Raw genomic sequence first — 25,307 nt, forward strand, 5'->3', positions numbered from 1 at the left:
TGCGTAGCAGTGACAATCAATGCTGTGCTTTAATATAAGGTTTATTATGGCATTTAATATAGGTTTTATGGCATTTAATATAGGGTTTATTATGGCATTTAATATAGGGTTTATCTCATTTCATATTCATAGTACATAGTTTATTTGAAAAAGAAACACCAAGATGGAAGAGGACAGAGAATTTCAGCTACTTTCCAACAGTACAAACACATAAAAACAACTGAACAATACTTTCACACACAGAAAAACAGACAGCATTGTCACTTACAGCATAAAATATAAGTGGTATAAAAGTTTTAAAACAGATTGTTCTGCTTTTGGCAATCTGTCTTCATCATTATCAAGCATTTTATCTAAACCAATCCCTTGTCTTGCCAATCTCTTACTGCTTAATGATGACTAACTTCACTGTACCTAACACCCAGGCAACCAAGTATCAACATATGGACTTCAACAATTAACAGTTTAAAATCACTACTTTGATATTTGTACTCAAATAAGCAGGTCATGTGGGTGGAAAGGGGAGAGGTGGGCGGATAATGTATTTGTATAATGTCTGTAGTTTTTTTCTCTCACAAAATAAATATGAACACAGATGTGAAACTTGTATTAGTCCCTTGGGACAAGACCTATAAAAAGTCATTTTATTTCCCTGATTTCCAATCAGCTCTTTCTGTGTTGTAAGCTTAACCAATATGGTTAATACACCAAAACGGACCCTGGACCAAAGTGTTACTAATCTTTTGATTTAGTCATTCCATGACACGCTTTTTTTCACAGCAAGCTACATCATAATAATAAGCAGCAATGAAAACATTGATCATGTCAAAGTCTTCACATTATTCAGATAATTAAATTCATATTTACATTGTGAAATGACTGCTGTACATGAAAGCGAATTATCAACATGATTCAAATGGGTAACACCAGGAACATGCGGTAGATGTATGTAACAAGAGTTTCCATGATGGCTGTTAACTATAGTAGTCCTGTATCATCTGCTTCTCTTCTTAGAAATGTGAATGCACCTGTAGTTAGTCAACGCTATAATATACAGGCTGCCTTAGGTCTACTTTATTTCTTGGGATTTCTCTGGACTTCATTTACTGAGTTCGGCTCATGTTCAGTCCAATGACCAGTCATTTCTCCCATCATGCTGTTCTCCACTTCTTTCACTTCCTGCCTCGTTGCATAATTGCCACAGAATATGGTTCAGACATGACATTACAATACATTGCTCAATGCTGCTCCACATTGCTACTTTGAACACAGGCATTATTTTAAGTTTAAGTTTGTCTTGTTGCAAGTCACCATCCCTCCATTTTGTCGTCCGTCATTTGAGGAGAGATTGTTGTATCAGAGGGAGAAGATGCTCCACTCACTCAGTGTTCATACATGTTCAACTGCTGGGTCACGCTTCTTTCCTCTGTGTCTCTCTGCTTCTTCCAGGGAAAACAAAACATGAATCAGTCACACACAAGGACTGAAACTGCTCTATTCAATCACTATTTAGGTGCATCAATATCAGATTGAAGGTGCAAGTTCGGTATGAGGTTTGTTAGTCTTATTACTCTTTTTTATTTGTATTTCTAACACCTTTGCAGTTTGCGCTCTGATTTGTGCCCAGATGCTGGCATTTTTTCTAGATCCAAGCAGCATTAACACTCGGACTGATATCACAGTGGTATAATAAGGACAAGGGCTCACCGTTGATGTTTCACGCCGGTGACATCTAGTCAGTAAGAAGATCACCAGCAGGACTCCCGCAACAAGCATCACAACCACGCTGACAGACACACCTGCTGCTACTGCTACTTTATCAGGACTCTCCAATAGACTCTCTCTAATGTATACTGGAAAGCAGAGAGGAAACAGAAAACATAGAAATAGTTCATACAAACTATGACATGCTCCAAAAACGTGTTTTAGATGAGAGACGGAGAAGCCAAAAAGCTGAGGAATTTGAAAAGGCAGACCTCTTAGTGTAAATTGACCAAGTGGTGAGAAGACTTTCCAAATGAAACTCTAACTTCCTCCCTATTTGTCACAGCAGTGTAACTTTCTTTGTCTACTACTCTACAACACATCACTGTGTATTCCAGCTTCTTAATTTTTATCCAAACATTTGTGTTCAGTCAGAGGAACCACTACATCATTGGTAATGCTAATAGTTTAGTCCCAAAGATAACGCTGTTGTTTCTCTGTAGTTTCACTCTAGCGTAGTTTTTTAACCTTTTCTGTGTTTATGCCTGTGCTTGCCCCTAGATTCCCTCACCCTCATGCACTTTCACATACATACGCATGCACCCACTCCTAGCTTTTCATTCTCATGCATTCCTATGCAGATGTTTTGGGATTTTGGGGTACAAGCTGAGACTCTAACCAACATTCTTCAATGAAATGACTATGGGGCTGAAACTCCTGACCCTGTCACTAGTCCCGTGTACTCACCAGGCTTTTCCTTGCAGGTGGAGTTGAGTTTAGAAGCCTGGTCTGTGTTCTCCACCATACACTGCAGTTTGTCACCCTGACTCCGATCCATGGTCAGGATGCTGGTCAGACTGTATAGTCCTGTAGAGTTATCCAGGTGGGTCTCATCCCTCCTGGAGGTGTTCACCAGAGGATGTCCACCCATCTTCCAGTGAATCTGGCCCTTTGGGTATCCCCCGTTGGCTTTACACTGGTACACCCTGAACCTCTCTCCCCATCCGGAACCCATCGAAGCCTGGTCTAGTACCTGGTACATACAGACACTGTAGCTGGCTGGAGAGCAGAGAGGAGATAAATCAACTGCAGCATGCCTGAAATGGAGTCATTTATGAAGTAGAAAAAGGGGCGGAAGAAAACAAATAAATCAACCAATAGCAGAATGACAATAAACAACAACAACAAAAAACAAGCAAAACAAATGTCTTACCAATCACATGCAGAGTGATGTGAATGTAGACCAAAGTCTCGGTTTGAAAGAAGCATTTGTACATCCCATTGTCTGCGACAGTGATGCCTGAGAGGAGCAGGGAACAGTTTTCCTTATCTTCATTCTGAAAGAGACTGACCCTGTTTTCATATCCCTCCCCGATGTTTGTGGTGTTATGACTTCCACTGTGGTGAAGCACGGTGGTATGGTCTTCTAATTGCCATTTCATGTCCATTCTCTCGTTTCTCTTCTTGCAGGGGCATTGCAGGAGGACGTTTTGTCCCACAATCGCTTGGACCGGCTCCAAATGGGCTAGAATATGTTTTTAAAGCACAGTTGAGCAAGTTCAAGGTTAATTTCAATAATGTTTTTAGGGAAGTTGCATTGGTCTTTAACCAGATAAGAAAAAACATTGAAATAGCAACAACAACAAAATCTCCCATTTGTACTGATACAAGAAGAACCAGACTTTAAAAATGAGGTATGTGGTTTCTCTCAGAACGGTTATTGTGCAATATCACAACACATTGTTTGCCAATAAACATGATACCGCACATTATTGGAACCACACACACACAAGAGCACACACTTTTTATATCTCAATGAAGACTGTTTATCAAGCAGAATCTTAAATCTGACTTAGTCAATTGTATCTATACATTTTTATCACACCCACACAAACTTCCACACTTCCTCAGTTCTCCTTTCTATTCCTCCTCCTGTGTGTGTGTGTGTGTGTGTGTGTGTGTGTGTGTGTGTGTGTGTGTGTGTGTGTGTGTGTGTGTGTGTGTGTGTGTGTGTGTGTGTGTGTGTGTGTGTGTGTGTGTGTGTGTGTGTGTGTGTGTGTGTGTGTGTGTGTGTGTGTGTGTTTACAGTGAAATCCCAGTCATCCATCTATGGATGTGTTTAACTATACTTGTGGGTATATGCCACACACAAATAGTAAACTAACACAAACACATTTTTGTTAGTCCCTACAAGCTCAAATGCTATTTCTAGGGGGTGAAGGTAGAATTAGTGTTAGGCATATAATTAGGTTTAGGAGTTAGGGTTAAGGTTAGATTTTGGGGTTAGCGTTACGGTCAGGTTTAGGGAAAATAGGATTTTGAATGTTTACCGTGACTTCGGAAAGTATTCAGACCCCATTACTTTTCCCACACTTTGTTAGTTATTTTTATTCTAAAATGTATTAAATAGTTTCTCCCCCTCATCAATCTACACACAATACCCCATAATGACAAAGCAAAAACAGGTTTAAAAAATACACAATATTACATATATATATATATAAGTATTCAGACCCTTTACTCAGTACTTTGTTGAAGCACCTTTGGCAGCGATTACAGCCACGCTACAAGCTTGGTACACCTGTATTTGGGGAGTTTCTCCCATTCTTCTCTGCAGATCTTCTCAAGCTCTGTCAGGTTGGATGGGGAGAGTTACTGCACAGCCATTTTCAGGTCTGACCAGAGATGTTTGATCCGGTTCAAGTCCGGGCTCTGGCTGGGCCACTCAAAGACATGTCCCGAAGCCACTACTGTGTTGTCTTGGCTGTGTGCTTAGGGTCGTTGTCCTGTTGGAAGGTGAACCTTCGCCCCAGTCTGAGGTCCTGAGCACTCTGGAGCAGGTTTTCATCAGGATCTCTCTGTACTTTTCTCCATTCAGCTTTGCCTCGATCCTGACTGTGTCCCAGTCCCTGCCATTGAAAAACACCCCCAAAGCATGATGCTGCCACCACCATGCTTCACCATAAGGATGGTGCAAGGTTTCCTCCAGACATGACACTTGGCATTCAGGCCAAAGATTTCAATCTTGGTTTCATCCACCAGAGACTCTGGTTTCTCATGGTCTGGGAGTCTTTAGGTACCCAATGGAAAACTCCAAGCGGGCTGTCATGTGCTTTTTACTGAGGAGTGGCTTCCGTCTGGCCACTCTACCATAAACACCTGACTGGTGGAGTGTTGCAGAGATGGGTTCTTGGTAACCTCCCTGACCAAGACCCTTCTCCCCCGATTGCTCAGTTTGGTCAAGGGGTCTGAATTCTTTCCGAATGCAGTGTACATTGTGTGTCCCCACAAGGTAAGTTAAACAAGACGGCGATTGTGTGTGTGTTTCCAGTAACATCCCAATAACAAAACAGCTTCTGTCTCAAGGTCATCAGACTGTTAAACAGCCATCACTAACAGAATGGCTGCTGCCAACATATAGACTCAAATCTCTGGCCACTTTAATACATGTCATAAATAGATTTAATAAAGGTATCACTAGTTACTTTAAATAACACCACTTTAAATCATGTCCACATTTCCTACATTACTCTTCTCATATGTATAAACTGTATTCTATACCATCTACTGCATCTTACCTATGCCACACGGCCATCTCTCATCCATATATTTATATGTACATATTCTTAGTCATTCCTTTACATTTGTGTGTCTAAGGTAGTCGTTGTGAATTTATTAGATTACTTGTTAGATATTACTGCACTGTCAGAACTAGAAGCACACGCATTTCGCTACACTCACCTTAACATCTGCTAACCATGTGTATATGACCAATAACATTTCATTTTATTTATATTTATGAGACTATTTCTGCCCCTTTCTCCTAAAGAAACCAACACTCCCATGTTAGCAAACACAACCTCTCTCACCTCACTAGAACCTCCCTTGTTAAGTCGTGAAAAACTACACTGAACAAAAATATAAACGCAACATGTAGTGTTGGTCCCATGTTTCATGAGCTGAAATAAAATAGCCCAGAAATCCCAGAAATTCTATACACACAAAAAGATGACTTCTCTCAGGATTTTGTGCACAAATTTGTTTTTTATCCCTGTTAATGAACATTTCTCTTTTGCTAAACTAATCCTAAAATAGTCAGGAACAGGGGCAGGGGCAAATATACAGTACATGCCAGCCGTATGCACTCAAATCGCGAATGGACGCCTCTTTCCCAGAGCAAGAGCAGTTGAGAAATAAATAATAAATATAGTAGCAGCTGGGATACTCGTCTTTTTAGTGGCAACCATCAAAACTCAGCTTTCACACAGGATTACATAGAAATATCTGGGCTTATAAAACAACTTATTTCACTCCATGCATCAACCACTCTTTGAGGAGCCTGCTCTCACTGCATGACAGGTGATACTCCGCCCAAACTCTGTATGCTATGGGCTCTCCAAGACTGTTCCTGGAGATACCCATTGCTTCATTTGGGAAACCAATGGAAATCTGGTTGGGAACATCGATAGTAAAATGTTTTCACAACTTAACATGTTTGTTGACAGCCCCTCTCTGCGCACTCGAGAAAGGAATCAATGATTGATGAGGAGATGGAAATGCACAGTGGTGAAATATTTTGTATAGCTAAAGGTAATGTGTCAGCCTATTAATTATGAAAATATAAAATACTGCCCTATAACTGTAATCATCACCTTAGAAAGTTCTCTCCATTTCATTGTTTGGCTTTGAAACACATCCACAACGACCATGTTTTCCACTCAGGCTCAACCTGTTGTTGAACTTCTTTCTTCAAATTGATCATCACAGTGATTTGAGTTTTAAAAGCATGATACTATTTATGTGAATTTCAATGGTATTTTCATTAATGTCAGAGTGGCTAGAGGGACAATAGAGTGCTGAGTACCAGGCCATTAGCGACCTGATGGTCGTTAGTGAGTTGGGTACGATCAACGCATGTTCAGAGTGCACAAGAAGAGATTACCATGACTCAGCGATCACGTGAAATTTTACTGCCGTCATGACTCAAGAGTACCGGTTTGGCAGTAATACAGTCACCGCAACAGCTTTATGTAGTACTTAGGTTAGTTAGGTAAACAAAGTGAGGAATTTTGCATCAGTGGATTAACACAACCAGCCTTGGCAGTTTTTCATTGACCCAGACAGTTTATAAGTGCCCATATGTGATATTTAGCAGCGTTTAGCTAGTTTTGGGCTCCTTGGATCAATAATGATTAGAAGTCATCATGGGGGCATGTGGTGCCGATCTTTTCAATTCATTTGGGACATATACCGAAACAGAAATATAAACGCAACATCTTTGAAAGTGTTGGTCCCATAGTTCATGAGCTGAAATGAAAGACCCCAGAAATGTTCCAGATGCACAAAAATCTTATTTCTCTCAAATTTTGTGCAAAAATGTGTTTACATCCCTGTGAGTGAGCACTTCTCCTTTGCCAAGATAATCCATCTACCTGACAGGTGTGGCATATCAAGAAACTGATTAAACAGAATAATACACAAGTGCACCTTGTGCTGGGGACAATAGAAGGCCAATCTAAAATGTGCCATTTTGTCACAATGCCAAAGTTAACTCAAGTTGGGGGAGTGTGCAATTGGCATGCAGACTGCTGGAATGTCCACCAGAGCTGTTGCCAGATCATTTCTCTACCATAAGCCACCTCCAATGTCGTTTTAGAGAATTTGACAGTACGTCCAATCGGTCTCACAACCGCAGAGCATGTGCAGCTCAGGACCTCCACACCCGGCTTCTTCACCCACTATATCATCTAAGACCATCCACCCAGACACCTGATGAAACTGTGGGTTAACACAACCAAATAATATTTGAACAAACTGTCAGAAATCGTCTCAGGGAAGCTCATCTGCTCATCTGGATGGTATTCTCAGGGTGATGAGAGGTGTTGGGTTTGTGCCAGACATTGTAAGATGTTTAATATTCATCAAAAGTGTGTAAGTTACTTCTCATAAGAATGTATTTTGTTGTACTATAGTGGTGGCCATTGGCAGTTATCTGTTCTATGTCAGGACTAAGTTGCATGGGCCACAGAGAGGGGAGAGGTCAAAGTGTCATCATGTGTAAACATATTTTTTACTCTCTACCTTTTCTAGTGGGGAAAGAAGGGTTGCAGTGTCTGGAATCATTCTATGCTCCCTCTTATTTTGTTTCTATCTTAACCTATAGCTTCACCCTCCTCTCCGTGAGTTTGTCCAGGAGTTTGTATTTAGAGTGGGTTGTATCTAAATTACAATTTGATATATGCCTGTTGATATGGAGGATTTGGTTTATGGTTCTGGGGTTTGGGAAAGGAGACAAAGCTGAACGATGAATTATGTCTATGCTGTCTGACTATGTGTGTCTTTGCTATTAAAGGAACTCAGTGGCATTGTAAGGGGACTCTCAGAGAATTCACTGAGAGACACTGAATTTATCTGAGAGTCACAGGATTGTGATAGAGCTCGTATAATTAAAGATGGACTTTTATAACTAACTCTGACGTGTGTGGTTTGCTCCCATGATTTGGTAAATAGAGGAAATTTACACGACAATAGCCAGTAAGCTCAATTTTTGTCTCATCTGACCAAAGTACCTCCTTCCATATGTTTGGGGAGTCTCCCACATGCCTTTTGGCGAACACCAAACGTGTTTGCTTCTTTAAAGCAATGGCTTTTTTTCTGGCCACTCTTCCATAAACCCGAGCTCTGTGGAGTGTATAGTTTAAAGTGGTCCTATGGACAGATACTCCAATCTCTGCAGTGGAGATTTGCAGCTCCTTCAGGGTTATCTTGGGTCACTTTGTTGCCTGTCTGACTAATGCCCTCCTTGCCTGGTCTGTGAGTTTTGATGGGTGGCCCTCTCTTGGCAGGTTTGTTGTGGTGCCATATTCTTTCCATTTTTTAATAATGGATTTAACGGGATGTTCAAAGTTTCTGATATTTTTTTTATAACCCAACCCTGATCTGTACTTCTCCACAACTTTGTCCCTGACCTGTTTGGAGAGCTCCTTGTTCTTCATGGTGCCACTTGCTTGGTGGTGCCCCTTGCTTAGTGGTGTTTCAGACTCTGGGGCCTTTCAGAACAGAATATACTGAGATCAGGTGACAGATTGCACACAGGTGGAATTTATTTAACTAATGATGTGACTTCTGAAGGCTATTGGTTGCACCAGATCTTATTTAGGGGCTTCATAGCAAAGGGGGTGAATACATATGCACACACCACTTTTCAGTTTTATTTATTTATTTTTTAAAGTTATTTTTCCATTTCACTTCACCAAGTTGGACTATTTTGTGTATGTTCATTACATGAAATCCAAATAAAAATCTATTTAAATTACAGGTTGTAAGGCAACAAAATAGAAAAAAAAGCCAAGGGAATGAAGACTTTTGCAAGGCACTGTACGGCAGCTTATTCCAGCTCCCAACAATATCCAGAAACTTCGCACAGCCATTAAAGAGGAGCTGGACATCAGGCCACACTCAACAGCCTGATCAACTCTATGCAAAGAATATGTGTCACGCTGCATGAGGCAAATGGTGGTCACACCAGATACTGACTGGTTTTCTGATCCACGCCCCTACCTTATTAAGGTATTTGTGACCAACAGATGCATATCTGTATTCCCAGTCATGTAAAATCTATAGATTAGGGCCTAATTCATTTATTCCATTTGTATGAACTGTAACTCAGTAAAATCTTTTATTGTTACATGTTGTGTTTCTATTTTTGTTCAGTCAGTTAGCTGGCGGTAAATGTGGTGTTTGAGATCATATTTGACATTTCATGTTTTGAGAGATTAGAAATGAGGACAGGTTATTACTTTAAACACATAACCTCATGACGTCGGCCTTCGATTAATTTCTTTCCAACTCTTTCCCCTACTTGCCTCTTGACCTCACATTTTCCTAATCCCCTCCAACTCACAAGGCAGGCAATACGCTTGACCTCATCTTTAGTAGAGGCTGCTCACCTACTAATCTCACTGCAACCCCCCTCCAGGTCTCTGAACACTACTTTGTTTCCTTTTCTCTCTCTCACTACTGTTGTCCCCCAGGGCTCAGTTCTAGGCTCTCTCCTATTTTATCTATACGTCACACGGCTCCGTCATATCCTCACATGGTCTTTCCTATCATTGCTATGCGGATAACATGCAACTATTTTCCCCCTTCTGACACCCAGGTGGCAAAACACATCTCTGAAGACCTGGCAGATATCTTAACTTGGATGTCGGCCCATCACCTTAAGCGCAACCTTGAAGTACTCTTCCTCCCGGGGCGGGCCAGGCCACTCAAAGACCTCTCCATCACGGTTGACAACTCCACAGTGTCGACCCTCCCAGAGTGCAAAGAACCTTGGCGTGACCCTGGACAACACCCCGTCGTTCTCTGTAAACATCAAAGTAGTGACCCGCTCCTCCAGGTTCATGCTCTACAACATCCGTAGAGTACGACCCTACCTCACACAGGAAGCGGCGATAGGTTCTTATCCAGGCACTTGTCCTCTCCCGTCTGGACTACTGCAACTCGCTGTTGGCTGGGCTCTCCTCTTATGCCATCAAACCCCCAGCAACTTATCCAAAATGTTCCAGCCTGCCTGGTTTTCAACCTTCCCAAGTTCTCTCATGTCATGCAGCTCCCGCTCAGCTTAGTCCAAGCACCCCCTGAAGCTAGGACAGCAGAGTCCCTGCCCATCTTCCAAAAACAAACTCTATACCAGGTGGTGTCAGAGAAGGGCATGGCTGCGGTGAGGTTGGCACACCAATGAATCCGTTTTGGAAATGTCCAGTCGTTAAAAGATTTGACTGATGTAGATTGTATGTTGACTGGATTTTGAGTGTATGTATCCCACTTTGTCTTGTGGTGTGCCTGTTAGGAAGTAGGGTGGACAATATCCAACCTAGAACCACGCAACGTATCATTGCATTGGCCTTCATAACAGTCAAATGGACAATACTTATGAATTGGAAAGTGTGTTAACCTCAGTGCTTAGTGTAACCGATGTGAAATGGCTAGCTAGTTAGCGGTGGTGCGCGCTAGTGGCGTTTCAATCGATGCCGTCACTTGCTCTGAGACCTTGAAGTAGTGGTTCCCCTTGCTCTGCAAGGGCTGCGGCTTTTGTGGCGCGATGGGTAACGATGCTTCGTGGGTGTCAGTTGTTGATGTGTGCAGAGGGTCCCTGGTTTGAGTCCGGGTATGGGCGAGGGGACGGACTAAAGTTATACTGTTACATTAGCATGGACATTTGTTTAAGGGAATTCATGGATTTATTGACTATAAAACGAGCAGCATCGGCCCTCCAGGACTATGACAATGGCCTAGAGCAACTGGCATGCCGCCCCCCTTCTGTAGTCCCGCGGACCAGTTTCACACACAGGAACTCAGTCTGGGTCTCAACTTACTGTTGAGAGTTAGAATAAAATAATATACAAGGTGCAATTTCGGAATATGGTTGTGCATCAACAGTCACTCAATTATCCCCTGTCAGCTAAATGTTTTTAGATTGGTAAATTAGTCTAGTGGACAGCTTTCTAAACTTGTAGAGAGTCAAGCCCTCCCACCCAGGCTTGACTTCAGCTGTGTTATGCCTGTGGCAGGGCTTGCTGTGTGTTCTGGCATGACCCAGGCTGAATTTGTCCAATATAAACTTTTTTTTTTTAAACGAAATGTTTCCCATTCTGAGTAAACAACTTTTTGCTGATTAAGTCTCTTGTCCTGAAGCTGCCAAGCAGCAATAGCAAAAGTGATATCTTTCTCTCTCAAAGGACAACAGAGGGTGTGTGTGTGGGCCTGCTTGATATACAAAGAGAAGTGTATACGTGCATGTGAAAATAATAATATTATTGTAGATGGATGACTGGGACAAACTCGTAGATGAATGACTGGGATTTTACTGTAAACACAAACTCGTAGATGGATGACTGGGATTTTACTGTAAACACAAACTCGTAGATGGATGACTGGGATTTTACTGTAAACACAAACTCATAGATGGATGACTGGGATTTTACTGTAAACACAAACTCGTAGATGGATGACTGGTATTTTACTGTAAACACAAACTCGTAGATGGATGACTGTGATTTTACTGTAAACACAAACTCGTAGATGGATGACTGGGATTTTACTGTAAACACAAACTCGTAGATGGATGACTGATTTTACTGTAAACACAAACTCGTAGATGGATGACTGGGATTTTACTGTAAACACAAACTCGTAGATGGATGACTGGGATTTTACTGTAAACACAAACTCGTAGATGGATGACTGGGATTTTACTGTAAACAAACTCGTAGTTGGATGACTGAGATGTTACTGTAAACGCACACAAACTCCTCGACTAACCTGTACCCCCGCACATTGACTCGATACGGGTACCCCTTGTGTATATAGCCTCATTATTGTTATTTTATTGTGTTACTTTTATTTTATTTTTACTTTAATTTATTTACTAAATATTTTTTAAACTCTTTTTAAAAACTGAATGGTTGGTTAAGGGCTGGTAAGTAAGCATTTCACGGTAAGGTCTATCTATACCTTTGTATTCGGCGCATGTGACAAATAACATTAGATTGGATTTGACATACTCAGATGGATGAATGGGATGTTACTGTAAACACACACAGGAGGGGAGTAGAAAGGAGAACTGAGGATGTGTGACATGTGGGAGGATATTTGGAGCATGTGACAAATCAAATTAGATTGGATTTGACACACATACAGTGAGGGGAAAAAGTATTTGATCCCCTGCTGATTTTGTACGTTTGGCCACTGACAAATGATCAAGTGGCCTAGCCAGTCTCCAGACCTTAATCCCATAGAAAATCTGTGGTGAAGCTGAAGGTTCGAGTTGCCAAATGTCAGCCCCGAAACCTTAATGACTTGGAGAAGATCTGCAAAGAGGAGTGGGACAAAAACCACCCTAAGATGTGTGCAAACCTGCTGGCCAACTACAAGAAACATCTGCCTCTGTAATTGCCAAGTACTAAGTCATGCTTTGCAGAGGGGTAAAATACTTATTTCCCTTATTAAAATGCAAATAAGTTTATAACATTTTTGACATGAGTTTTTCTAGATTTTTTTGTTATTCTGTCTCTCACTGTTCAAATAAACCTACCATTAAAATTATAGACTGATCATTTCTTTGTCAGTGGGCAAATGTACAAAATCAGTAGGGGATCAATACTTTTTTCCCTCACTGTAGATGGATGGGATGTTACTTTAAACACACACACGCACACGCGCACGCATGCACGCACACACACACACACACACACACACACACACACACACACACACACACACACACACACACACACACACACACACACACACACACACACACACACACACACACACACACACACACACACACACACACACACACACACACACACACACACACACACACACACACACACGGGGGAGTAGAAAGGAGAACTGAGGATGTGTGGGAGAATGTGTGGGTGTAACAAAAAGGTTTGAGGAGAGACAACTGCAATTATTAAGATTCTGCTTGATAAACAGTCTTCATTGAGGAAACCAGAAACAACAACCTTCACCTCAGAACCATGTCTCAGTTGAAGATATACTGAATATCCACAGAGGTTGAGGATGTGTTACAACAAGAGACATGAGTTTAAGACAACATAACACTATAAACAATTGAGATGTATTGCTGACCATTACCAGCCCTCCTAAACTTAGCATCTACACCATGTCTCTATTGAGGCAATGAGAATAACTTACCTGAGGCACACAGGAAGACTTCTACTAACCACAGGACAGTCCACATGACAATGTGTGTTCTGAAGGTGAAAATGGATACATATGTCAGAGGCTTGCTGTTTAACACGAAGAACCATAATAGAATCACAAATTGCATTGCAGGATAGGTGGTGTGTTGATATTGTATGATTGGTGGATTGCTTTAGATTTAGGATATTGTTTAGAACATACATGTAAAAAGGAGACACTAGCTAGGTTTCCATTCAATTGGCGACAGATTTTCACAAAATATTCTAAAATCTGCATGAAAACCATATGTAAATGTTCTTGCGCATTTTCCATAAAATTGCCTTGTTACTGGTAAAAAGCATATAAAAATTACTTCGTCGGTTAAATTCCCATGTACCAAGTTAATTGGATTTCCATCACACGTGCATTCCAGCCAACAGCTCGCAGATACAGTGCGGGGATTGTGAAAAAGGCCAGACCTCTCAATCCGATTGGCCTTCAGGCACTTCACACCTCTGTTCCTACACCAAGTGAGTGTGTTCACCTGCCGTCTTGAGAAAGATGGCAGGTGACATGTTGTTTCCTCACTAAAGTGTTGTGTGCGTCCATTGGCATGTAAGTTTGGGGATATTCCGTATTTGTGTGCATCCCATGCATGCTACCTCGGGTTAGTGTGGTTAGCCGGTTTATATTGTTTGTATGTTATCGCTGCAATGTATAGCCTTAGATGATACTGCTGTATGAAAGGGCAACATGGCAGAGTTTCTAGAGGTTCTAGAATGGCCAAATCCTATCTGCATGTGCACTTTGATTTACAGCGTAGCAGCCTAGTAACAGTGCCTTTTTAGATCGGATAAGATCTGTTGTCAGGCCGAAGAGAGGGACATAAATATTTTTTTTTTGTTGTTATTTTTTGTTTTAGTATTTTAAAAATATTTTACTATTAATATTATGTATTTTTTATTTTATTTGTACCCTTTTTCTCCCCAATTTATAGTTATATTCTTGTCCCATGCGTCCTTCGAAATCTGGAATCCATTTATCCGGAGGCTGCATTCATTTGAGCTGGGGATTTTAACAAGGCTAATCTGAAAAAAAAGACTCCCTAAATTTTATCAGCATATCGATTGCGCAACCAGGGGTGGAAAAACCTTGGATCATTGTTACTCTAACTTCCGCAACGCATATAATGCCCTGCCCCGCCCTCCTTTCGGAAAAGCTGACCACGACTCCTGCCTACAGACAGAAACTAAAACAAGAGGCTCAAACGCTGAGGTCTGTCCAATGCTGGTCCGACCAAGCTGACTCCACACTCCAAGACTGCTTCCATCACGTGGACTGGGATATGTTTCGTATTGCGTCAGATAACAATATTGACGAATACGCTGATTCGGTGTGCGAGTTCATTAGAACGTGCGTTGAAGATGTCGTTCCCATAGCAACGATTAAAACATTCCCTAACCAGAAACCGTGGATTGATGGCAGCATTCGCGTGAAACTGAAAGCGCGAACCACTGCTTTTAATCAGGGCAAGGTGACTGGTAACATGACCGAATACAAACAGTGCAGCTATTCCCTCCGCAAGGCTATCAAACAAGCCAAGCGTCAGTAAAGAGACAAAGTAGAATCTCAATTCAACGGCTCAGACACAAGAGGCATGTGGCAGGGTTTACAGTCAATCAGGGACTACAAGAAGAAATCCAGCCCAGTCACGGACCAGGATGTCTTTGCCCGCTTTGAGGACAATACAGTGCCACTGACACGGCCTGCAACGAAAACATGCGGACTCTCCTTCACTGCAGCCGAGGTGAGTAAGACATTTAAACGTGTTAACCCTTGCAAGGCTGCAGGCCCAGACGGCATCCCCAGCCGCGCCCTCAGAGCATGCGCAGACCAGCTGGCCGGTGTGTTTACGGACATATTCAATCAATCCCTATACCAGTCTGCTATTCCCACATGCTTCAAGAGGGCCACCATTGTTCCTGTTCCCAAGAAAGCTAAGGTAACTGAGCTAAACGACTACCGCCCCGTAGCACTCACTTCCGTCATCATGAAGTGCTTTGAGAGACTAGTCAAGGACCATATCACCTCCACCCTACCTGACACCCTAGACCCACTCCAATTAGCTTACCGCCCAAATAGGTCTACAGACGATGCAATCTCAACCACACTGCACACTGCCCTAACCCATCTGGACAAGAGGAATACCAATGTGAGAATGCTGTTCATCGACTACAGCTCGGCATTCAACACCATAGTACCCTGCAAACTCGTCATTAAGCTCGAGACCCAGGTTCTCGACCCCGCCCTGTGCAACTGGGTACTGGACTTCCTGACGGGCCGCCCCCAGGTGGTGAGGGTAGGCAACAACATCTCCACCCCGCTGATCCTCAACACTGGGGCCCCACAAGGGTGTGTTCTGAGCCCTCTCCTGTACTCCCTGTTCACCCACGACTGCGAAGCCACGCACGCCTCCAACTCAATCATCAAGTTTGCGGACGACACAACAGTGGTAGGCTTGATTACCAACAACGACGAGACGGCCTACAGGGAGGAGGTGAGGGCCCTCGGAGTGTGGTGTCAGGAAAATAACCTCACACTCAACGTCAACAAAACTAAGGAGATGATTGTGGACTTCAGGAAACAGCAGAGGGAACACCCCCCTATCCACATCGATGGAACAGTAGTGGAGAGGGTAGCAAGTTTTAAGTTCCTCGGCATACACATCACAGACAAACTGAATTGGTCCTCTCACACAGACAGCATCGTGAAGAAGGCGCAGCAGCGCCTCTTCAACCTCAGGAGGCTGAAGAAATTCGGCTTGTCACCAAAAGCACTCACAAACTTCTACAGATGCACAATCGAGAGCATCCTGGCGGGCTGTATCACCGCCTGGTACGGCAACTGCAAAGTCTCATATGTATATACTGTACTTGATACCATCTACTGTATCTTGCCTATGCTGCTCTGTACCATCACTCATTCATATATCCTTATGTACATATTCTTTATCCCCTTACACTGTGTATAAGACAGTAGTTTTGGAATTGTTAGTTAGATTACTTGTTGGTTATTACTGCATTGTCGGAACTAGAAGCACAAGCATTTCGCTACACTCGCATTAACATCTGCTAACCATGTGTATGTGACAAATAAAATTGGATTTGATTTGGAAAAAAAATCCGAAACACAATGCTGCCAAACCGCACTGCTTCTTGACACAATGCTAGCTTAACCCGGAAGCCAGCCGCACCAATGTGTCGGAGGAAACACTGTATACCTGGCGACGGTGTCAGCGTGCATTGCGCCCGGCCCACTACAGGAGTCGCTAGATTGTGATGGGACAAGCACAATCCGTCCGGTGAAACCCTCCCCTAACCCGGACGACGCTGGGCCAATTGTGCATCGCCTCATGGGTCTCCCGGTCGCGGCCGGCTGCAACACAGCCTGGGATTGAACCAGGATCTGTAGTGATGCAGTGCCTTAGACCGCTGCGCCACTCGGAGGCTTGAAGGCCATACATCTTAAGTGCCTAGGCCTTCTATTTCTCTCTCTGGCTACATACTGTATATATTTCTGCTGTGTGAATATCCAAGTGTTTGCATGTTATACTATAGCATTCATTGTTCGAACAGCATGCCATATACCAAAGAAACATATAAACACCACATATAAAGTGTTGGTCCTATGTTTCATGAGCTACACAAAAAGGTTATTTTGACCGACGTCCTGTTAGGTCCTCCCAACCCAACAGATCACCAGGTCCGCCTCTGCTGTTCAGGGCGGCCCAGCTCCCCATCAGATAAAGGCAACTCCAGAGTGCACAGTCCACGACACCTATGTCTGCACCCCCCCTGAGCCAGCTTCTCGACTAGCCACAGTTGAGTAGACTCCTGCTCCAGTCGTGGAGCCACAGCCAGCCGCTGCATTGGGGCATGTTCTTGCTGCAGTTGCAGAATTGTGCTTTCCTCCCAGTGGGGGCCCCCTGTTCACCGAGACAGACACTCTGGTGCTCGAGGTTTGACTGTCTGCTACCCTGGAACCTTCAGCCACAAAGATTCCACCTGCTCTCCCTCAGGAGCCCCTCCCTGCTCCAGGCCCAAGCCCGCAGTGGATTCTTCGCCCGCTCCTAGAATAGTGCCACAGCCTGCAGCTACTGCAGATGTCAAGTGCAGCCAGGAAGCTGGGGCCTCTCTAGCCCCGCCTGCCAACACCATGCTAGTTCCAGCACCAAGGGTCCTTCTACCTCCAGACCTTGCCTCAGGGGACCCGCCAGACATCACTGCAGGTGACCCATCAGAAGTCACCCCTGATGTCCCCCTGAGTTAGTTGTCCAGTTCCCTGCCTCCCCCGGGGGGGGTCAGAGTTCCCTTCCTTCCTGGACAGGGTCAGAGTTCCCTTCCATCCCGGTAGCGTCAGTGAAGGGAACTCTCCCTCCTGGGAGAGTCAGGTTTAGAGTTCCCTACTTCTCTTGTAGGGTTTAAGTTTCCTGCCTCTCAAGTTAGTCTAGAGCTCCATACCTTCCCGGTAGGTCCAGTCTATCCTGCTCCCTTGGTAAGTTCTCAGTTTCTGCCAGTACCCGGCCTTCAGTTTCTGGCCCTAGTTGCAGGTTCACATTGTTCTGACTTAGGTTCCTGGACTCATGCCATAGTGCTAGACCCCAGTCCTCTGCCGTTTCTAGGTTTACAGATCCCTGCACTAGTAGCCCCTACGTTTGTTACTCTGCCAGGCCCTAAGTATCCTACCCTGCATGGACAGCAGACCCCTCCTTATAGGGTATGCAGCATCCTAGTCCACCAGGCGTAAAGCCCCCTGCCATGCTAGGCCCTTAGTTATCTGCCCCATCTTCAGGTCTGCAGTCTCCTGCCCTGCTCAGATTGCAGCCCCCTGCATTAGTTAGCAGGCAGTTGCCTATCCTACCAGGTTTAAAGCCTCCTGCCTTACTAGGCCCCAAGTTCACTGCACTAGCCTCGCTGTCTCCAGAAACAGTCAGTCCACAGACACCTAGACTGTGAGGCTTACAGCCTTATGCCCTGTTGAACCACAAGTTACCTGTGTTGGGTTCTGTCCTCAGTCCCTAGCACTAGGTCCTCAGTCTCCAGCTGCATTAGGTCAGCTATCTCTAGCATTAGTCGGACCTCAGTCCCTAGCCCAGGTTGGTTATCAGGCTCCTGACCCGCTAGGTTCAAAGGTACGAGTTTCTCCAGCTCTACTAGCCCTCAGTCGTTGACCCTGTCAGGTCCAGAGTCAGTTTCCCTGTCAGGCCCAGCGCTATCAGCACTAGGCTCCCAACCTTCAGCCGTTCTAGTTTTGCTGTCTCCAGCTCTAGTCGGCCTTCAGTCCACTGCTCCGCTAGACAATAGGTTCTCTGACCTCAGTTGGTCTGCAGCCTTACTCAGCAAGCAGTCAGCTCCCTCAGTGCTACACGCCACACCATCTGCCCTGGTTCTAGGCCATGGGTTTCCTGTTCCGCTGGGTTCAGAGTTATCTGCTTCTCTAGATATGCAGTCTGTCCCTAGCCAGTTCGTAGCCCCCAACCTCAGCCGGCACCCATTCACTTACACTAGCACTAGGCTAAAAGTTCCCTGCCCAGCTAGGCTCGCAGCTTCCCTCCATCCCTGGGTTGCAGTCCTCAGTCTCATTAGTTGGTTCCAAGTCCCCTGCCCTATCAGGCCCTGATTTTCCTAACCTGCCAGGCCCTCAGCCCCCTGACTTGGATGACCCTCAGCCCTTGCCACACGAGAGACCACCTGACCTCGTCTCTGGGGCCCAGACATTACCTGCCTCCAAATCCCTCATAAGCCTCGCCCAGGTGTACTCACCTGTTCCACCATGGAAGCCATCGTATTCAGCAGTGGAGGGAGAGTCACCAACCAGTGAGCTGCAAAAGACAGCTGTGGCCGAAATGCCAAATTTCGTCAAGGCAGTAGGCGAGCTACCTCCTCCAGCTGTAGCCAGCCTCCAGCACTGTACTCAGCGCTCACGGTTGGGCCCCAGCTGCCCTGCACCAGCTGAGTCAGAAGATCCTCCGGCATACCAGTGGCATTCCATGGGGTGGCACAGGACTGTCCTTGCGTCTCCGTGCACCTTCTTCACGGGGCGGCCCCTAAGACCCTTATGCACACCGGAGCCAGTACCCTACTGGCCCGCATGGCCCTCTAAAGTGATCAGCTGCCCTTCTAGTTCGGCCAGATGCACACTAGGACTGGACCCGGCCTTGTCTGGTCCTTTCGCTGTTCTGCCCCTCTGCCCTGCTGGATAGAACTAGGCCCTTTCAGGACTAAGTCCCGCATTGAGGCCTTTTAAGATGTGTGGATTTCCACCAGAAATAAAGGGGCGGCTGTAAAAAGAAAAAAGCTAAACCTGAATGGCCTTCAGACCCTTCACGCCTCAGTTCATCCAACCAATCAGGGCATTGTACAAACTCCAGGGCTCCGCCCAAGTTAGAGCATTGTCACCTGCCGCCTTGAGAAAGAATCAAGTGTTTGATGCTGACAGACCTTTATCATGCTGTTTCCTTACTAGAGTGTTGTGTGCATCCATTGGCATGTAAATATGGGGATATTTGGAGTGATGATTGTTGTTTATAGCTTCCCTGTGCTAGATATTTGTAGATAAGTAATGTTATTTTGATAGCTACCAGCTAATGATAGCATTGTTTGTGTGTATCCCGTGCATGCTACCTCGGTTTAGTGTGGTTATCATTACTACATTTATAATAAGTGTTGTGGTCATTATCATTGCTGAATACTCAGTATGTTTATCAGCAAGGTTTATATTGTTTGAATGTTACCGCTGCAATGTACAGAGGGGCAAAAAAGTATTTAGTCAGCCACCAATTGTGCATGTTCTCTCACTTAAAAAGATGAGAGAGGCCTGTAATTTTCATCATAGGTACACTTCAACTATGACAGACAAAATGAGAAGAAAAAAAATCCAGAAAAATCACATAGTAGGATTTTTAATGAATTTATTTGCAAATTATGGTGGAAAACAAGTATTTGGTCACCTACAAACAAGCAAGATTTCTGGCTCTCACAGACCTGTAACTTCTTCTTTAAGAGGCTCTTCTGTCCTCCACTCATTACCTGTATTAATGGCACCTGTTTGAACTTGTTATCAGTATAAAAGACACCTGTCCACAACCTCAAACAGTCACACTCCAAACTCCACTATGGCCAAGACCAAAGACCTGTCAAAGGACACCAGAAACAAAATTGTAGACCTGCACCAGGCTGGGAAGACTGAATCTGCAATAGGTAAGCAGCTTGGTTTGAAGTTAACTGTGGGAAGTTAACTGTTGAAGTTAACTGTGGGAGCAATTATTAGGAAATGGAAGACATACAAGACCACTGATAATCTCCCTCGATCTGGGGCTCCACGCAAGATCTCACCCCGTGGGGTCAAAATGATCACAAGAACGTTGAGCAAAAATCCCAGAACCACACGGGGGGACCTAGTGAATGACCTGCAGAGAGCTGGGACCAAAGTAACAAAGCCTACCATCAGTAACACACTACGCCGCCAGGGACTCAAATACTGCAGTGCCAGACGTGTCCCCCTGCTTAAGCCAGTACATGTCCAGGCCCGTCTGAAGTTTGCTAGAGAGCATTTGGATGATCCAGAAGAAGATTGGGAGAATGTCATATGGTCAGATGAAACCAAAATATAACTTTTTGGTAAAAACTCAACTCGTCGTGTTTGGAGGACAAAGAATGCTGAGTTGCATCCAAAGAACACCATACCTACTGTGAAGCATGGGGGTAGAAACATCATGCTTTGGGGCTGTTTTTCTGCAAAGGGACCAGGACGACTGATCCGTGTAAAGGAAAGAATGAATGGGGCCATGTATCGTGAGATTTTGAGTGAAAACCTCCTTCCACCAGCAAGGGCATTGAAGATGAAACGTGGCTGGGTCGTTCAGCATGACAATGATCCCAAACACACCGCCCGGGCAACGAAGGAGTGGCTTCGTAAGAAGCATTTCAAGGTCCTGGAGTGGCCTAGCCAGTCTCAACCCCATAGAAAATCTTTGGAGGGAGTTGAAAATCTGTGTTGCCCAGCAACAGCCCCAAAACATCACTGCTCTAGAGGAGATCTGAATGGAGGAATGGGCCAAAATACCAGCAACAGTGTGTGAAAACCTTGTGAAGACTTACAGAACATGTTTGACCTCTGTCATTGCCAACAAAGGGTATATAACAAAGTATTGAGATAAACTTTTGTTATTGACTAAATACTCATTTTCCACCACAATTTGCAAATAAATTCATTAAAAATCCTACAATGTGATTTTCTGGATTTTTTTTCTCATTTTGTCTGTCATAGTTCAAGTGTACCTATGATGAAAATGACAGGCCTCTCTCATCTTTTTAAGTGGGAGAACTTGCACAATTGGTGGCTGACTAAATACTTTTTTTGCCCCACTGTATGGCCTAGAGATGATACTGCTGTATCAGAGGGCAACATTGCAGAGTTTCTAGAGGTTCCAGAAGGGACAAATACCATTCGCATGTGCACTTTGGTTAACAACCTAGGAACCTAGTAACAGTGCCTTCTAAGATCAGATAAGATCTGTAGACAGGCCTGAGAGAGGGACATAAATCTTAAGTGCCTAGGCCTTCTATTTCTTTCTCTTGGTACTTCTATATTCCTGCTGTGTGAATATCCAAGTGTTTGCATGTTATACTATAACATCCACTGTTAGAACAGCATGCCATATATATATCACGTCATCTCTTTACTATTGTATGTATATTTCATTAGCCTCTTGTATATGGATCCTAATGATAGTTTATTCTGCCTTTCCTTAGAACCACACAAAAATCACTTCTATGTGTGTGTGTGCTGATGTGTGGTGGTGAACTAGAGAATAACACTCTGAATATGGACACATCTGCCTGGTTCTTGCTGGAAAGCCTGTAGCGGGGTCAGACCAAAGTAAAGTCAGCACTATGTCATTAGCGGGTGAGGGCATCTACATTGCAATCGGAATGTCTACAGACCCCTTCCCCTTTTTGTTACGTTACAGCCTTATTTTAAATTCTTAAATGAATTGTTTTCCCCATCAAGCTACACAATATCCCATAATGACAAAGCGAAAACAGGTTTTTAGAGATGTTAGCAAATCTATAAAAAATATACATTATTTACATAAATATTCCGAACCTTTGCTATGAGACTCAAAAATGAGCTCAGGTGCATCCTGTTTCCATCAATCATCCTTGAGATGTTTCTACAACTTGACTGGAGTCCACCTGGGGTAAATTCAATTGATTGGACATGATTTGGAAAGGCGCACACACTAGTCTATATAAGGTCCCACAGTTGACAGTGCATGTCAGAGCAAAAACCAAGCCATGAGGTCGAAGGAATTGTCCATAGAGCTACGAGACAGGACTGTGTTGAGGCACAGATCTGGGGAAGGTTACCAGAAAATGTCTGAAGCATTGAAGGTCCTCAAGAACACAGTGGCCTCCATCATTCTTAAATGGAAGAAGTTTGGAACCACCAAGTCTTCCTAGAACTGGCTGGTTGCCCGGCCAAACTGAGCAATCGGGGGAGAAGGGCCTTGGTCAGGGAAGTGACCAAGAACCAGATGGCCACTCTGACAGAGCTCCTGAGTTCCTCTGTGAAGATGGAAGAACCTTCCAGAAGGACAACCATCTGTGCAGCACTCCACCAATCAAGCCATTATGGTAGAGTAGCCAGACGAAAGCCACTCCTCAGTAAAAGGCACATGACAGCCCTTTTGGTTTCCTAAAAGGCACCTAAAGGACTCAGACCATGAGAAACCAGATTCTATGGTCTGATGAAACCAAGATTGAACTCTTTGGCCTGAATGCCAAGCGTCACATCTGGAGGAAACCTGGCACCATCCCTATGGTGAAGCATGGGGGTGGCGGCATCATGCTGTGAAGATGTTTTTCGGTGGCAGGGACTGGGAGACAAGTCAGGATCGAAGGAAAGATGAACAGAGCAAAGTACTGAGAGATCCTTGATGAAAACCTGCTTTGAGGACCACAGACTGGGGCGAAGGTTCACCTTCCAGCAGGACAACACCCCTAAGCACACATCTAGGACAACTCAGGAGTGGCTTCGGGACAAGTCTCTCCTTGAGTGGCCCAGTCAGAGCCCGGACATGAGCCCGATTGAACATCTCTGGAGAGACTTGAAAAAAGCTGCACACCCAAGAAGACTCAAGGTTGTAATCACTGTCAAAGGTGCTTCAAAGTACTGAGTAAATGGTCTGAATACTTATGTTAATGTGATATTTCATAGTTTTGCATTTTTTCTTCAAAAATGTCTAAAAACCTGTTTTTGCTTTGTCATTATGGGGTATTGTGTGTAGATTGATGAGGGGGGGGGGCAATTTTATCCCATTTATAATAAGGCTGTAACATAACAACCAAGTTAACCCACATGGTACACTTTTTGGGGGCATGTGCTAGCAAGGACTTTGAAGAGATTTTGAAGAGTGCGCGCATTCACTGGTAGGTAATGAGAACCTATTGAGCCTCCAACCCTTGCAATATTGGACACCCAGTGTATCTGTCCACATTTACATTTACATTTACATTTAAGTCATTTAGCAGACGCTCTTATCCAGAGCGACTTACAAATTGGTGCATTCACCTTATGACATCCACCACATTATATTAAAAGCTTGTGACAGTTATGAATTAATCGGATGCAGTTTTGAAACTAAACACTAAATCGGTGAATTTGTGACTAGCATGGTAACAATCATTTGTTGTTAAAACCCCTGTAATTACACACTGCAATTACCGCCAGTTAGTTACAAGTTGTAATAACAATTAACTACAAGACGTGTATTCACACTGTAATAAAGACACCTTAAAAAGAAGTGAATAATGTTTGGTGAAATATGAATCAGAGCTTAATTCCCCCCGCACACACACAATACATTCAATTCACTTCCATTTATGGCAACGGTTGTAGTCAAAGTATATTGCATGAACATATTATCATGACCTTACCTATAGGTTTCCATTTTCTGCCGAAATTATAATCAATGTAAGCAGGAGATCAAAGTTTGTCGTGAATCCGGTTTGGACCGCAAACGTGGAAAGAGTGAAAGTCAGTAGTGTCAAGTGTCGATTTTTTTATTATTTTGACGTCACGGTTCCAGAAATTGGGCAATAAGCTTGTGTATTTTCTGTCTGTTTCAGTTTCCTGTCTGCGTTGTTCGTGTTTCTTGTTTTGTATTACGTTTAATTGATTAAAACACTCACTCACCGAACTTGCTTCCTGACTCTCAGCGCACATCGTTACAAGTAGCCTTGGCTACTCAACTACAATACATAGCAAAGGATGGACAAATATTAATTGTCGCTTTTGTTTTAATATATGAAAATGATATATACATCATCCTACGTACATACACTGAACAATATAAACGGAACAATTTAACATATTTTACTGAGTTAGTTCAGGAAATCAGTCAATTGAAAGAAAGAAATTAGCCCACAATCTGAGTATCACATGACTAGGAATTCATATATGCATATGTTAGTCACAGTTACCTTAAACAAATGTCCGTATCTGGAGGGCCCACCATTTGCCCAATGCAGCGTGACATCTCCTTTTCATAGAGTTGATCAGGCTGTTGATTGTGGAATGTTGTCCGACTCCTCTTCAATAGCTGTGCGAAGATGCTGGCGGGACCTGCAACACGCTGTCGTACACGTCGATCAAGAGCATCCCAAACAATGTGTCATGTTTTGTCATTTATTATCATGTCTTGTCCCTGTGCTTCCCATTTTATTCGTTTCCCTCTGCTGGTCTTATTAGGTTCTTTCCCTCTTTCTAGCCCTCTCTCTCCCCCTCCCTCTCTCACTCTCTCGCTCTCTCTTCTCTCTATCGTT

At 43.8% G+C, this 25,307-nt stretch overlaps 2 protein-coding genes across 4 annotated transcripts in view; one reads left to right on the forward strand and one right to left on the reverse strand.

Moving 5' to 3' along the window:
* LOC124044159 (ICOS ligand-like) lies at positions 1-24,546 on the reverse strand. 3 transcript variants are annotated; one of them, XM_046363660.1, is made up of 6 exons: positions 24,420-24,546; positions 13,432-13,490; positions 2,918-3,229; positions 2,452-2,763; positions 1,708-1,853; positions 1-1,436 (listed from the first exon to the last, which is right to left on the reverse strand). In XM_046363660.1, the coding sequence occupies exons 1-6, from the start codon at positions 24,431-24,433 to the stop codon at positions 1,383-1,385; spliced, it is 897 nt and encodes a 298-aa protein (XP_046219616.1). In that variant the 5' UTR covers positions 24,434-24,546; the 3' UTR covers positions 1-1,382. The 3 variants fall into 3 exon arrangements, with proteins under 3 accessions (XP_046219616.1, XP_046219615.1, XP_046219614.1); XM_046363659.1 differs by having other exon boundaries at positions 1-1,439; XM_046363658.1 differs by having other exon boundaries at positions 1-1,442.
* LOC124044151 (cystathionine beta-synthase-like) overlaps positions 1-25,307 on the forward strand; it is an 882,911-nt gene that overhangs the window by 714,053 nt on the left and 143,551 nt on the right. The window lies entirely within an intron of this gene.

This window comes from Oncorhynchus gorbuscha, linkage group LG09 (assembly GCF_021184085.1).
Source record: "Oncorhynchus gorbuscha isolate QuinsamMale2020 ecotype Even-year linkage group LG09, OgorEven_v1.0, whole genome shotgun sequence".
NCBI classification, from domain to species: Eukaryota; Metazoa; Chordata; class Actinopteri; order Salmoniformes; family Salmonidae; genus Oncorhynchus; species Oncorhynchus gorbuscha.

Bases quoted from the DNA above. Each gene is read 5' to 3' on its own strand.
- LOC124044159 (XM_046363658.1), bottom strand. The intron at 3,230-13,431 runs GTAAGTTATTCT...AACATATTCTAG, and splicing joins AGTCTTCCTGTGTGCCTCAG to CCCATTTGGAGCCGGTCCAA. The intron at 2,764-2,917 runs GTAAGACATTTG...TCTGCTCTCCAG, and splicing joins CATCACTCTGCATGTGATTG to CCAGCTACAGTGTCTGTATG.